This window comes from Carlito syrichta, unplaced genomic scaffold (genome assembly GCF_000164805.1).
Source record: "Carlito syrichta isolate Samal-C Ts95f unplaced genomic scaffold, Tarsius_syrichta-2.0.1 Scaffold307934, whole genome shotgun sequence".
Lineage (NCBI taxonomy): Eukaryota > Metazoa > Chordata > Mammalia > Primates > Tarsiidae > Carlito > Carlito syrichta.
In genome coordinates this window covers 917,004-934,061 of record NW_007252030.1, presented here as the reverse complement: position 1 = coordinate 934,061, position 17,058 = coordinate 917,004, and the positions used below count along the sequence as shown (strand labels likewise).

Here is a 17,058-nt window from a genome sequence, read left to right as displayed (position 1 = left end):
CAATAAATCAAAAAATTAGCAGGCATGGTGCTGCAAGCCTGTAATTCCAGCTACTTGGAAAACTGAGGTGGAAAGATCACCCAAGCCCAGCAGGTCAATGCTGCAGTGGCCATGAGGGTGCCACTGCACTCCAGCCTGAGAGACAGCGTGAGACTGACTCAAAAAACAAAAAGACAAAAACAAAAAACAAAAAAAACTTTAGAGAAAAAAATTATAAAGTTCAGAAACTCAGACCTACATAAAGACAAAGGGTGTTGGAGAGGGAATAAAGTGAAGGTAAAGTAAAAAATTTTTCTTATTCTTATTATCTAACATGTACAGTTTGTTCAAAATAACAATGTATATAAGCATTTATACATACTGGGGTGCCAAAAATGCATGCACATTTTATAAGTGATGTTGAGAGACATTCGCCATAATCAGAATTGTCTGGATGCTGACAGTAACCACTTTGAACACCTCTTGTAATTGCAGAAGTCAGACATAACTTGTGTTCATTTTGCTGAGTATTACAATTTTAATAGTTTTTTCCCTTCTTCAAATGTGTAAATATTTTTTGGCACCCTCTGTATATACATATATACTTACGTATATATGCACATATGCTTCTATATCAGCACAATAAATGACAGCAATGATATAAAGAAAAGGTAGGAATTAGGATTATTTTATTATAAGGTGCTTGTACTACCTGGAAAGTGGTACAGTATTATTTGAAAGTGGTCTGGGATTAGTTATAGATATATATTGCAAATTCTTCAGGCAACCACTCCAAAAAGTTAAAAATAGAAGTATAACTAATATATTAATAAAGGACAGAAAATTGAGTCATATAAAATGTTCAGTTAAAATCATAAAAGCAGCAGCTAGGCTGCTGACATCTGTAATCTCAGCACTTTGAGAGGCCAAAGCAGGAGGATCGCTCTAGCCCAGAAGTTTGACAGCAGCCTAGGCAACACAGTGAGACCTCGTCTCTACAAAAAAATCAAACAATTAGCTGGGTGTGGTGGCGAGTGCCTGTAGTCCCAATTACTTTTTGAGGCTGAGGTGGGAAGACCTTCTGAGTCAAGGAGGTCAAGGCTGCTGTGAGCCATGATTGTGACACTGCACTCCAGCCTAAGTGAGATCTTGATTAAAAAAGAAAAGAAAAGAAAAGGAAACCACAAAAGGCAGAAAAAGAATGAAAGACAAAAATAGGAACAAAGAACAAGAGCTACAAATAGTAAACAGTACCAAATATGGTAGATAATAATCCAACTACAAGCATACCTCCTAGATATTACATGTTTGGTTCCAGACCACTGTGATCTTAATAAAGTGAGTCGCACATTTTCCATGCATATAAAAGTTATATTTACACTATTCTGAACACTATTAGGTATGCAACAGCATTATGTCTTAAAAACAATTTATATGCCTTAATTTTAAAGTACCTTCTTGCTAAAAAATGCTAATGATCCTCTGAGCCTTCCATGAGCCTTCCATGAACCTTTTTGCTGGTGGAGGGTCCTGCCTCAATTTCAATGGGTGCTGACTGATCAGGGTGGTGGTTGCTAACGCTGGGATGGCTGTAGAATGTTCTTAAAATAAGATGACAATGAAGCTGGCTGCATCAGTTGCCTCCTTTCAGGAAGGATGGAACTCTCCCCAAATCATTTTATGAAGCTAACATCACACTGATATCCAAACCAGGTAAAGATACAAAAAAGAAAGAGAGCTACTGGCCAATATCCTTAATGAACATAGATGCAAAAATACTCAACAAGATTCTAGCAAATCAGATCCAACAACACACCACAAAAATCATCTACCATGACCAAGTAGGCTTCATCCCTGGGATGCAGGGCAGGTTCAACATCCACAAGACCATAAACGTAATTAAATATGTCAACATATGTAAAAATAGGAACCACATGATTAAATCATTAGATGCAGAAAACGTTTTCAATAAAATCCAGCATCGCTTCTTGATAAAAACCCTTGAACACCTAGGCATAGAGGGAACATACCTCAAAATAGTAGGAGCCATGTACAGTTAACACATAGCCAACATATTGCTAAACAGAAATTGGAAGAATTTCCCCTGAAAACCAGAATAAGACAAGGCTGCCCACTTTTACCCCTCTTGTTCAACATAATGTTGTAAGTCCTAGCAGAGCAATCAAACAAGAGAAGGAAATCAGAGGTATCCAAGTAGGGAAAGAGGAAGTTAAGGTATCCCTCTTTGTGGGCGATATAATTCTATACCTTGAAAATCCAAGAGAATAAAAAACCTTCTTGCACTGATGAAGGCCTTTGGCAAAATCTCAGGTTACAAAATCAATGTGTAAAAGACAATAGCATTCTTATACACCAACAACAAACAGGCAGAGAACCAAATAAAAAGTACAATCCCATTCACAGTTGCCACAAAAAACATGACATAACCTTGACATCTTCCTAACCAGAGAAGTGAAAGATCTTTACAATGAAAACTACAAAACATTGCTCAAATAAATCAAAGATGACACAAACAAATGGGAAAATATCCCAGGCTCATGGACTGGAAGAATCAACTGTTAAGATGTCCATCCTACGCAAGGGAATCTACAGATTTAACACAATACTCATTAAATTACCAGCACCATTCTTCTCAGACATGAAAACAACAATACAGAAATTTATATGGAATCACAAATGACTTCATAATAGCCAAAACAATCCTCAGCAAAAGAAACAAAGCGGGTATCACACTTCCAGACTTTAACTTTATTATAAGGCTACAATAATCAAAACCGCCTGGTATTGGTACAAGAACAGGCATATAGATCAAATAGAGATTCCAGAAGCAAAACCTCAATTTCTCAACCAATTCATATTCGACAAAGGCTCCACCATCAACTACTGGGGAGAAGAGAACTTATTCAGTAAATGGTGGAGGGAAAACTAGCTAACCACATGCAGAAGGTCAAAACAAGACCCCTACCTATCACCATACATAAAAATCAACTCTAAATGGATCAAAGACCTAAATGTAAAACCTCAAACTATAAGAACCTTAAAAAATGCAGATGACACCCTTATGGAAATTAGAACTGGAACCAATTCCTGATCAAAACCCAAAATGCCATGTCATAACAGATAAGATAGACAAGTGGGACCGCATCAAACTGACAAGCTTCTGCAAAGCCAAAGAAACCATTGCAAGAACAGGGAGACAGCCCTCAGACTGGAAAAAATATTTGCCAACTGTATATCTGACAAAGGCCTAACATCTAGTATCTACATGAAACTCAAACATGCCAAAAAGAAAAAAAATAAGCAGTCCTATTAAAAATTGCAAAAAAGATATGAATAAACACTTCTCAAAAGAAGACATATGAGCAACCAACAGATACATGAAAAAATGCTCAGCCTCACTAGTCATCAAAGAAATGCAAATTAAAACCACATTGAGACACCACCTAACTCCAGTCAGGATGGTCATCATCAATAACACAAAAAAACAACAGATGCTGGATAGGATGCAGGGAAAAGGGAACATTTCTACACTGTTGGTGGGAGTGTAAACTAGTACAACCTCTGTGGAAAACAGTTTGGCAATTCCTAAAAGATCTAAAAATCAACCTCATATACAACCCAGCAATCCCCCTTCTGGGAATATACCCAAAGAAACAAAACATTCTACAAAAAATGCATCTGCACATGCATGTCTATTGCCACACTATTCACAACTGCAAAAACATGGAATCAACCGAACTGCACATCGAAAGTGGACTGAATCTTAAGAATATGGTACATATACATGGTGCAATATTACACAGCCATAAAGAAGGACAAAATTATGAACTTTGTAGCAACTTGGATGAATTTAGAGTCTATAATATTCAGTGATCTATCATAGAAACAAACTACTGAGTGCCACATGTTCTCACTCATAAGCGGACACTGAACAATTATCATAATACTATAAGAAAGGGATTGGCAGTAGTGGGAAACTGCCAGGGAAGGGAGCAGGTGGGCACACTTCATCAGTAAGGGTACCTGATCTCAAAGTGAGGCCTAAACTTTTCCTGTACAATGATCATCTGTATACCTAGGCCTGAATTGTACCCCACAACTTTAAAATAATAATTTTAAAAATAAAATTATTTTAAAAAAGAATTTTACCGACAATAGAATGTCTTTCAAAATTGGAGTCAATTCTCTTAAACCCTTAAACCCTGCTGCTGCTTCATCAACTAAGTTTATGTAACATCTTAAATCCTTTGATGTTCATGGCAACTTCCCAAGAAATTTCATCTCAAGAAACCACTATCTTTGCTCATCCATAAACAACAACTCCTCATCCATTACAGTTTTATCATGAGGTTGCTACAATTCAGTCACATCTCCAGGTTCCACTTCTAATTCTAACTCTTGCTATTTCCACCACATCTGCAGTGACTTCCTCCACTGAAATCTTGACCCCCTCAAAATCATCTATCTGGGTTGAAGTCAACTTCTCCCAAACTCATTTTAGTGTTGATACTGTGACCTCCTCCCATGAATCACAAATGTTATTAATGGCATATAGAATGTTAAAATCAAGAAGGCTTTCAATTTACTTGGACCAGCTCCATCAGAGGAAGCATACTATCTATGGCAGCAATGGCCTTACAAAATGTATTATTAAATAATAAAACTTAAAAGTCAAAATTACTGCTCGATCCATGGAAGTTGTGTTAGAAGCATGAAAACAACATTAATCTCCTTTGTACTATACATTTCTGTCAGAGCTCTTGAGTGACTGGGTGCAGTTCAAGGAGCCGTAATATTTTGAAAGAAGTTTTTCTGAACAGTAGATCTCAACCATGGGCTTAAACATTCAGTAAACCATGCTGTAAACAGATGTGCTGTCATGCAGGCTTTGTTGCTTCGTTTTTAGGAAGCATAAGCAAAGCAGATTTGGCATCGTTTTCCATGGACCTAGGATTTTTGAAATGGTAAATGAGCACTGGCTCAACTTAAAATCACCAACTGAAGCCGGGCTCGGTGGCTCAGCCTGTAATTCCGCGCCTTTGGGAGGCTGAGATGAGTGGATTGCCTGAGCCACGGGTTCGAGACCCGCCTGGGCAGCAAGACCTCATCTCTACAATAAACTTTTAAAAAAATCAGCCGGGCGTGGTAGCGCACGCCTGTAATTCCGGCTACTTGGAAGGCTGAGGTGGAAGGATCGCCAGAGCCCAACAGGTCGAGGCTGCGGTGGCCAGGAGCAGCCACTGCACTCCAGTCTGGGCGACAGAGTGAGACTCCAACTCAAAAAAAAAAATCACCAACTGAATTAGTCCCTACAGAAGAACCAGGCTGTCCTTTGAAACCAAGCATTGACTTCTCCTCTCCAGCTATGAGTTTCCAATGTCATCTTCTTCCAATAGAAGGCCGTTTGGTCTACATTGAAACTCTGTTGTTTAGAGTAGCTACCTTCATCCATGTTGTTTAGAGTAGCTACCTTCATCCATGACCTTAGCAAGATCTTCTGGAGAACTTGTTGCAGTTTCTCTGTCAGCACTTGCTGCTTCACGTGCACTTTGTTACAGAGATGGATTCTTTCCTTAAACCTCATGAACCAACCTCTGCTTGCTTCAAAGTCTTCTGTCACTTCCTCACCTCTCTCAGCCTTCATAGAATTAAAGGGAGTTATAGCCTAGTTCTGGCTTAGGCTTTGACTTAAGAAAATGCTATGGCTGGTTTAATGTTCTATCCAGACCTCTGCAACTTTCTCTATGTTAGCAATAAGGCTGTTTTGCTTTCTCATCATTTGTGTGCTCACTGGTGTAACACTTTCGATTTCCTTCAAGAACTTTTTCTTTGCATTCACAACGTGGCTAACTGCCACAAGAGGTCTGGCTTTTGGCCTTTCTTGGCTTTCAACATGCCTTTCTCACTAAGTTTAATTGTTTCTAGTTTTTTTATTTCAAGTGACAGACATGCTACTCTTTTTTTCAATTGAACACGTAGAGGCCATTGTACAGTTATTAATTAGTCTAATTAATATTCAATATTGTGGTGTCTTAGGGAGTAGGAAGGCCTGAGAAGAGGGAGAGAGACGGAGATCGGCCAGTTGATTAAGTTTGCCATCTCACATAGGTGTAATTTGTGGCTTCCCAAAACAATTACAATAGTAACATCAAAGATCACTGATCACAGATCGCCATAACAGATAGAATAACATGGAAAAGGCTTGAAATATTTTGAAAATGACCAAAATGTGACACAGAGGCACAAAGTGAGCACATGCAGCTCATGTCAGCCCTGCACCTCATATCGGGAAAAATGGCATCAATGCAGGTGCTCAGTGTATGCTTGCCAGAGACATCCAGTTTCTGTAACATGCAATATCTACCACGCACAATAAAGTAAATCACAATAAAACAAGGTATGCCTGTAAATCAATAATCACTTTAAACACCAACTGTCTAAATGCACCAATTAAAAAACAGAAATTGTCAGAGTAGATAAAAAATCAGACCCTATATGTTGTCTACAAGAAACCTACTTTAAATGTAAAGAAACATATAAATTAAAAGTAAATAAATAGAGAAAGATAGACCATGCTAAAACTAATTTAAAGAAAGTGAGAGTATATTAATTTCAGATAGCAGACTTCAAACCAAGGAGCATTATCTGGAATATAGAGAACTTTACATAGTAATAAAGGGGTTGATTCTCCAAGAAGATGTAGCAATCCTGAATGTGCATGCACCTAACAACAGAGCACAAATATAAGTGAGGCAAAAGCTAATAGAACTACAGGGAGAAATAGACAAATCCACTATTCAACACCCTCCCTCAACAGATCCAGCCAGTTGGATACAGTTCAACTCAACAGCGCCATCAGGTACCTGGATATAATGGACATCTATAGATGGCTTCATTCAACAATAGCAGAATAGACATTCCTTTCAAGTTCACACAGAATTCTCACCAAGACAGCTCACATTCTGGGCCATAAAACATACATTAACAAATTTAAAAGAATAGAAACCATGCAATGTCTGCTCTCAGACCACAATGTAATTAAATTAGAAATTAATAACAAAGAGACAGCTGGAAAATCCCAAAATACTTGGAGATTAAACAACACACTCCTGAGTAACACCTGGGTAAAAGAAGAAGTCTCAAGAGAAGTTAAAAATACCTTAAATGATAATGAAAACACAATGTATCAAAATCTGTGTGAGGCAACAGAAGTGCTTAGAGAACAGTGTACAGCATCAAATGCATATATAGTCATATGAACGAATCCTCCATGGAGGCAAATCACAAGAATTCCTGCTAACCCACGGGGACCCTACTGAGGGATGCACATTTTAACCAACACTGCACCTTCTTTCAGGAGTTACCAAGCAGATAGGGTTACTAAATCTCTCTAAGTCTCAGTCACATCATTCACAAAATATAGCAGGTGAACCAGAATAAAGAGCACAGGAGCCAAAGTACGACTACCCTTCTCTTTCACCAAACATCAAAGCCGGGAGAATTCTCTTCACTTAAGGATGAGCAAAAGAAACAAATGAACCAATAAAGAGCTTCTGAAAAAAATATATACAGCATCAGAGAACCACAAGATTTTTCTGTAAACTCAAAGGAAAAGCGTAACTTTGAAAATGGTTGATTACTACAGGAAGCAAAATATTCAAGAAAGTAAGTGCTAAAGAGCAGGGCAGTAAGGGAGTTTTTTATTCAAACCTGTCTTCCAAGTCTTTTTTTTTTTTTTTAGTGGCAGACCTTTAAGGACCATACAAGATGTACTGGAGAGAATTGTGGTCACAGTTTAAACCATGTGACTCTGCCCCTATTAAGAAGATTAAATGGAGTAATGTGCCACTCACCTGAAGAATGGCATGGTGGGAAGAGTTAGTTCCGTTTAGCAAATATTTATTTGGCACTGGCTTCCTGTCAGGTAAAAGCAGGAACAAGATTTGAGACCCAGTCTCTGACATGCACTGAGTAGCTGATGAAGATCAGCCAAGTCACGGAATCTCTCTAAGTCCCAATTTGATCATTCGCAAAATATAGCAGGTGAATCAGAAGAAATTCAAGGCCACTTTCAACTCCAAAATCTTTTGATTTTAGGAAATCAAAGTAGAAAAGCATATGGGGAATTATCTGAGCAAGAATGAGATGGGAAGGAGAAGTGACTAAGATACCACCATCTGATATTCATTAGGAAAATATAATAACAAGGTCAGAGAGGGACATGTACAATGGCCTTTGTGAAATGCTGACTGTTCAAAGTCAAGTTCTGCTTTCATTATAATGACTAATGATGATTTTCCACTCAAAGTTTTAAGGAACAACTTTTTTTTCAAGCTAATACATTAACGCTAGTCAACCTATACCAACAAATCACATGATTATGATAAGAAAGGGAACAACAGTTATTCATGGAATCATTTAAGCTAAAATCATGAGATGTCTATAAAAAGCTATTATATTATAAGGTCATGTTTCAAGTATAGGAAAAACACCAGTTTGCATGATTTTTATAAATTGTTAATATTCATATTTGCCGGGTGCAGTGGTTCACGCCTGTCTCCCAGTACATTGGGAGGTCGAGATGAGAGGATTGCCTGGGCCCATGGGTTCGAGCCCACTCTGACAACATGGTGAGACTTTGTCTCTACAATAAATCAAAAAATTAGCCGGGCATGGTGATGCATGCCTGTAGTTCCAGCTACTTGGAAGGCTGAGGTGGAAGGATCACCTTAACCCAGCAGGTCAAGGTTGTGGTGGCCATGAGCATGCCACTACACTCCAGCTTGGACGTCAGACTGAGACTCCTACTCAAAAAAAGAAAAAATTCACATTTAAGTGTGTATACAATACAGAGGATAAAGCAAAAAAGATCATAACTTGCATTTTGTCAGCCAAGACAAAGACAGATCTACCATTTTAAAAGATTAAAAAAGAGGCTAACCTGGTTATCTAACTGAAATATTCCCAAACCTATTGAGACTTATACAGTTAGCAAAGACACTTAGCAAAAGACTAATATATGGACTGTTTACACCACATCCTATCTACATCTCACAAAAAGACCAAACTTCCAAACAAGTGGATTCTCGTATTTGGATGAAAATGCATTTCTTTTGTATTTTTCTTGTATTTGGATGAAAACTTCATTATCATTGTGATTGTAGGCCATGGAGGCAAGGGGTTTTAATGAAGACAATATATTTATTACAACAAAGTAAAATTGAGACAAATCCAGAAGAATCCAATTGAAAAACATTTAGGTGTGAGAAAGGCATTAGAAAATGGAGTGTGTGTTAACTAAAGATTTTTTTAAATAAGTTGGTCCTTAAATGTCTTTTCGTTGCATGACTCCAAGAGCATGTGAGAATGAGGAAAGATGGAGGAAAACCTATTTTTTAAAACCATGTCAGATGATGAAGCTAGTCAATGCTGAACCACACCTAGTGACAAGGCCTTCAGGGTCTAGCTCTTGTTAGTCATTCATTTTACATTAAGGTATCAAAGGAGTTGAAAAGTTGTCCTGCACACAGAAACAAAGTGTGGGAACTCAGCCCAGTAACACCCACTCTCTTGTCCCAGGACACAGGAGTAGGCATGCACTCCAAGTCTTAATTAATACATAGGTATGAGGTAACAGAGCATTCTTTTTTTTTTTTTTTTTTTTTTTTTTTTGTGAGTTGAGCTCTCACTCTGCCATCCAGGCTGGAGTGTAGTGGCATAATCATGGCTCACCACAACCTTGACCTCATGGGCTCAGGCAATCCTCCTGCCTCAGCCTCCGAAGTAGCTGGGACTACAAGCACACACCACCATGCCCAGCAATTTTTTTTTTTTTTTTTGGTACAGATGAGGTCTCACTATATGGCCCAGGGTGGTCTTGAACTCCTGGGTTCAAGCAATCCTCCGACCTCAGTCTCCCGAAGTGCTGGCATTACAGGCAAGAGCCACCACACCAGGCCTGACAAAGCACTCTTAATTATAAAGAATAAGACGCATAAAAGCAAAAACTTAACCAAAATAGTTTGCTATAAAATATCTAAATAATTTGAAAAGGGGCTTTTTTTCCTAATACAGTGGATCTATTTTTTTACAATACCCAAAATAAGAAATAGTTTTACATTATGATCCAACAAACATTTCAAGAGACACTATTTACCTTTACCACATGTTATAAATGCATATATTTTCTATTCCTGCCTTTTTCATTTTCTGCTGGTTACATCATACTGAATTGTTATTTCACAACCTCCCAATGGATCGTAACCTACAGTTTGAAAGACATTCCTGTAAGGCATACTAGACCATTAAATTTCAGCCTTGAATCAAGCTCGAAATCAGGAATACCAAGGATTTCAGTAAAAAAGGAATGTTCTCAGAACTAAAGAAGGAACAAACAGCCCAAGCAACACTGGAGATTCTTGGAGACAGGAGATGGTTTTATCCAATGAAAATGCCTTATCCTCACTTCATTTCATTTGTGAGCCCAAACAGAACTAGAAAACAACAAACAAATGAGCATTCTCATAGTGAATCTCTGTTTTTTTAATTAATCACGATATAAAAACACTGCTATCATTCCAGCACTTGAAAGTTCCTTTTAGAATTTCTATCAATGACATTCTACAAGGTTCAAGGTAAACAGCTACCTCCTAGGGAATGCTGTTTTCATTTTTTTTTTTTTTTTTTTTTAACTGGAATTACAAGGGCATTGTTTTCTCTTATTTTGGTACAAGTACATTGTATTTTAATTAATTTATGACTTTAAACATGTTTTTGGCCTGGACACAGAACGACCATTTACAATATTGCTTCTCTTAGAAAATGGAATTGAAATCCCAAATTGAATCAGATACTAACTTGGGGATACCGCACACTTGAAAACTCAGCATTTCATCAAGGATCTGAGGCAAACTTGGCAGACTCTGCACTGTGGCCAGAAACCTGGAGGGACTGGCAGCAGAGGGGAAAGTCAGTGTCCACCTGCTGAGTGGTGGAGTTAGATGAAAAGATGTTGAGAAAAACCGACAGAACCACAAAGGGACAGAGGATCAATACAGTCAGAAAGTTAAGACAAAGCACAAAACACAAACAGAAAGCAATGAAACTTCTGTGACAAGGAGAAAGAAAAGGATGACGGTTTTACCATCGAGGGGAGAGAAAGAAGACACTGGGTGGAGAAAGAGGAAAAGAAACAAACAGTTGGTGATAACCTGCAACTAGAAACTGCATCTGATGTAATTCTTTCGACAAGCAGATATTATCTTCCTAGCAGAGATGAGGAAACTGAGGTTAAGGCATGCACCCTGAATCATTCATGCTTTTAAAATTCAAACCTAAATCTAACCACAACATCCGTGTTCTCTTCACTACACATCGGTGCTCCCTACGTGGAGAAAGAAAAAGTCAGAAAGCAAACAGGTCTGGCAAGGACCCACATTTCTCAGTGAACCATGGGAGTGCAAGGTGAAATGAGACAAAGGTTGAAATCAAATTAGCTTACCTAATACAAAATGTTACTCCACTTTATAAGAGTCTGGGCAGCAATGCAGAAACTTGTTTCATAGAACTAAAGCTCCATAAAAGAATGGATGTAAGCCAGGCTCGGTGGCTCAGCCTGTAATCCCACGCCTTTGGGAGGCTGAGGTGAGTGGATTGCCTTAGCCCATGGGTTCGAGACCCGCCTGGGCAGGCGAGACCTCATCTCTACAATAAATCAGAAAAATTAGCCAGGCGTGGTAGCACACACCTGTAGTTCCAGCTACTTGGAAGTCTGAGGCGGAAGGATCGCCGGAGCCCAGCAGGTCGAGGCTGCGGTGGCAGGAAGCGGCCACTGCACTCCAGTCTGGGCGACAGTGAGACTCCAACTCAAAACAAAAACAAAAGAATGGATGTAAAATGGCCTGGGTGCAGTGGCTCATGTCTATAACCCCAGCACTTTGGAAGTCCAAGGCAAGAGGATTGCCTGAGTCCAGAAGTTTGAGATCAGCTTGGGCAACATAGCGAGACCTCATCTCCACAAAAATGAACCAGGCATGGTGGTACATGCCTACAGACCCAACTACCTGGAAGGCTGAGGTGGAAGGATCTCCTGAGCCAAGGCTGCAGCGAGTCGTGAATGTGGCTCTGCACTCAGACTGGGTGATAGAGTGAGCCTCTGACTCAAAAGAGACAAAAAAAAAAAAAAAAAAGAAACAAATTTTAAAAAGAATGGATGTAAAATCCAAGGATACCTAAAAACAGTAAGTTGTCAATAATTGGTCACTGCTGTTATTTAACAACACTGTTAACTTTCCACATCACCAATATGTGTTAATTTCTTCTGAACATTACTATGGTTAGACAACTGAGACTTTCATATATTTCTTGCATCTGTATTTAATTTGCTCAAACATTCCAAAATAGTTCAGAAAACTTGTTCCTTTTCTTCCTAGTCATTTAACTTTATCTTCATAGGAAACCTCCACATCAAAAATTAAATTGACTTCGATAGCCGAATCTCAAATTATAGGAAAATTGAAAAATAGGTCAAGTATTTCCACTTCACCAGATAAAAATGTTTTGGACTCCATTTTCACAGCAGGAAGTAAAGAGAAAAATGATTTTTTAAATTATCACTTGGAGTCACAACATTCTCAGAGACGGTTCTAAAAAACAAAGAATACCCAAAAAAATGGTACATTGAACACCAATCTGAGATCTGTCAGCTCTGACAACTTAAGATGCGAGAAAGGACTTCTGAAAAAGATTTGGGAATTTGAGGGAAAGTAACACAAATTAAAGGGAAAGGCAGAGAAAACCAGTGGAAAAAAAGTAATTTGGTGCTCTGAAATCTAACTCTGGTTTTCCTAATCACGGCACCATCAGTAGGTAATCTTTCCACTTTCTTTACTCACCTTCTGGAAAAAGCATCGGAAGCAAACATCTCCCTACATCATACAGAGGTTTCATTTGGCTCATTCCACATGGGCCACACAACAATCCCGTCTTCAGAACAAAGTAGAATGGGTTCCTCTCTCCAGACACAAAGAATAAGTGAGACAAAAGAAAATGACACTGATCTGTCACTGAGTGATGCTGCTATTCGATCGAATGTTTGCTCTACTGCAGTCATCACAGCCCAGCTTTACACGTGTGAACGCAACTCCTTGGAAGAAACACACTATGGTATTTTTACTGGTATGGAAACTGAGGCCCACAGAGGTCATTTAAAAAATACTGCCTGAGATCACACAGGGACAGAATTTTAGAAATTGCATTTCAGTATAGTAATTTAGAGATATGGAAGAAAATAATAATAGAAAGACTGGCAATCAGTAGGGGATTCCAACACGGCCGACTTCATGTAGAGGACTCAGTGTGCAGTCTTCACGATAACCTGTAGGGGGTGTTATTGTCCCCCAATATGTAAAATAAGGCGCTGATGAAGACACCTGCCAAAGTCACAGCAAATGAGAGGTGAGCATGGTCTCCAGCCACTTTCTGAGGTTTTAACCACCAAGCTATCCACAATTTCAGGTCAGACCCTTGAGAGTGACCCGGCATGAAAATAAGGCCTTGGGAAGGAGAAAGGATTCAGAAAGAGCAGGACAGGAGAGCCAGAAGTAGAAAGAGAAGAGTGAGAATCCAACTTTGAGGGACGGGAAGGGACAGCCCAACTAGAACCCAGATTAAATGTTATAAGTAGTCACTGCAACACTATCTGGAGTCTGGTTCCTGTTTCCGTCTCTCACATGAAGCTAGCCATCCCCAGGACTTCTCTTGGTTCTCTTCTTTTTCCATGCCTTTTCTCCACAGGATCATCACTTCCACGGCCTCAGTGATCACCCCTAGGATAATATTTCCTAAATCTCTCGATTGCCTCCTCCCCACATCTCCACAATGCCTGAACTCAAGTTTTTACCTGTGTATGGATTTCTGTTTAGATGACAATAACTACTCAAGTCCGGCCTTCTAACTGGAACCTCCATTTTTCCATCTATCAAATTCCTACCCATGAAAAAATGGATATTTGCTAAGTAGGGAAAAAAACAAGACAAAAAAAAATCTCTGTAGACTACGCTGAAGTTATGTATATTAACTGCCCACCATTCCATATAAAATACAAAAAACCAATAACTCCAATATAAGCAACAATGTGGAGAAATGAATACTATCACATACAGAGATAAGGGTAGAACTATCGCAACAGTTTCAGAGGAAATTTGACAATACTCTATTAAGCTAAAAATATATTTATCCGCTGACCTAGGATTTTCACTTCTAGAAATTTATCCAACAGAAAAACCCACACCGTTATGCAAGAATTACTTCTAATAGCAAAACGTTAAGATAATTTAAGTAGTTATAAAAATAAACTGTGCTATACCCAAGCTATAGAACATGGTGTATCCATAAAAATAATGAAACAGGGTAGGTGATGACAAAGACAACGGCTAAGAAGCCTTCCAGGAGCTAGGCATTGTTTTAAGTATTTCGCAAGTATTAACTCATTTCACAAAAATAGAGACATAAATCCGCACATGCTTCTGGGGATCCACACTCACCCCGCACTGAGAAATGAAAACAGGCCAACGGCACAGCGAGGCGGCATGAACTAAAACATACATGACTTTAAAAAGGAAAAAAAGGCAGGAAAAAACCTCTGCACATGCTTCTGACTGTCCTCAACAGCGGTTACCCTTAAGGAGAACATGTGTGTTCAGGATGGGAAGCAGAGTGGACTTCCTCACTTTCATCTCCTTTATACTGTGTATATGTGTTTAAAGCACATTTTAGCATTTAAAAACCACGGCAAAGTGTGTATATGTAAAGACTGCACAGAAATACATGACATTTAAAGGTGGTTAGATTTTGTATCTGTTTTCAAATATTCTGTGTTGCTTTTACTAATTTGTTTGTTTGTTTTTGTTTTACTAAACAAAACCTTTACCCCTCTTTCAAGATCCATCTAAAATGTAATCAACTACCATTGGGCGACATGGTAAAGTATATGGATTTTGAAATCTCATGGTCTTGGGTTTGCGCCAGTCCGGTTACCTAGTATAATCCAGCAGGCACCGCAGGGCGAGTCACTGAACCTCACCCAACCTTGGTTTTCTCACTTATTATATAGAGACAATGCCACCAGCATCAAGGCCTTGCCTGAGGATTAAATAACATCTACAAAGCCTCTAAATGCAGTGATCATCAGGACCACTATTAACAAATCTCCCACATAAAATCGTCCTCCTTCCTGGGAATCTTGCCTAGTTCTGCCAACCTGGTATCACTGCTCACTCCTTGGTAACTGCACGAGCTTTGGTTTTTGCTAATAAAAAAGTGTATCACATTTTTCTGCCACATTTGGTGACTTGTCTTATGACCATCTTCTGGATAGCAGTAAAGGAGTCTGACTCCTTGATCTCCTGTCATTCTGACGAGCAAACAACCTTAAAAGCAATACTCCTACAATGTGACTTTTAATTGAATTTTGAGAAAAAACTGACACCAACTAAATAGACAGGCGTGAAGCAGAGGTTACAGCCAACAAGAGAATCCACACACTGGCTGACTACAGGACTATACAGATATGCTCTTCCAGCCAAACAAAATCATTAGCAAGTCTAACTGTGCATTCAACAAGCCAATAGACCAAATTGATCATGCCCAAATTGAAGCCTCCCATCTCTGCTCTATCCAAGTACCATGCTCAAACCTTTCCATTTTTTTTTTTACTCAGAAGCAAAATAAAATACCTGAACTGAAAAGTTTATCTTTGTTAAGAAATATTCCTAATAACACATTTACAATTTGAAAATTCCTTTGGTGCCAGGAGCAGTGGTGCACACCTGTATTTCCAGCATTTTGGGAGGCCGAGCACTTTGGGAGGAAGATTGCTTGAGGTCAGCAATTTGCGACCAGCCTGGGCAACATAGTGAGACCTCATCTCTACAAAAAAAAAAAAAACTTAAAAATCAGTGAGGTGTGGAGGTGCATGCCTGTAGTTCCAGGTACTTGGGAGGCTGAGGTGAGAGGATCACCTGAGCCCAGGAGGTTAAGGCTTAAGTGAACCATGATTGTGCAACTGAACTCCAGATCCTGGCTGAAGAATGAGAGAGAGAAAGAGAAAGAGAGAAAGGGAGAGGGGAGGAGGAGGAAGGGAAGAGGAGGAAGGGAAGAGGGGAGGAAGAGAGGGGAGAGATGGAGAGAAAGAGAGCAAAAGAAAGGGGCCTAGGGAGGGAGGGAAGGAAGGGAAGAGAAAGAAAGGAAGGAAGGAAGGAAGAGAGAGAGAGAGAGAGAGAGAGAGAGAACAAAAAAGAGAGAGAGAAAGAAAGAAAGAAAGAAAAGAAAGAGAGAAAGAAAGAAAAAGAGAGAGAGAAAGAGAGAGGGAGAAAGAAAGAGAGAGAGAAAGAAAGAGGGAGAAAGGGAGGGGGAAAAAGAGAAAAGAGGAAGGAAGGAAGGAAAGAGAGAGAGAGAGAGAGAGAGAGAGGGAGAAAGGGAGGGGAAAAAAGAGGAAAGAGGAAGGAAGGAAGGAAGAAGAAAAATCTCCTTTGCCCTTTAGGACAGAATGACGGGGGCGGCGGGGCGGGGGGGGGGGAATAAGTGCAGAGGTAACAAACACCTTGTGACCCAGAGCCCACTGAATTCCAATGGCTGGGGGGGCAGGGGAGACTAAGATTTCTAGACTTTCAAAAACAAGTAAGCCTCAAGGAACCTTCACACAGGCGAGGATGCCATGAGGTTTAAACATAAAAGGGAGCCCCCCGAGTTTTAAGGTTAATATTTAAAAACCAAAAAACTCGCGCCGGAGGGACGCCGCCTCCCAGAACCCTCGCGTGCCGTCCCCGCTCGCAGCCACCTGCTTCCCAGTCTGGATACAGCCAATCCAGGCCATGTCCTGCTAACGAGAAGTAAGAAACCTGTTTTACACGGTTCCTCCGTCAAATATCTACAAGACATCTTGCTAAGTGCTAAACAAGGATCAGGTTTCCTAACAGCGTTCTGGGGAAAGAGAATTCTCATATACATGACATTATGTGGCCCCTCACTAAGGAAGAATAAAGGAATCTGTGATACACT

General features: G+C 39.5%; 1 protein-coding gene across 1 annotated transcript in view; it reads right to left on the bottom strand.

The window, feature by feature from the left end:
- The window catches only part of FRRS1 (ferric chelate reductase 1), a 64,230-nt gene extending 47,357 nt beyond the window's left edge, over positions 1–16,873 (bottom strand). The window contains 1 exon segment of the mRNA XM_008064719.2: positions 16,771–16,873. Coding sequence (XP_008062910.2) covers positions 16,771–16,873 — 103 coding nt within the window.
- Positions 16,874–17,058: the final 185 nt, after the last annotated feature.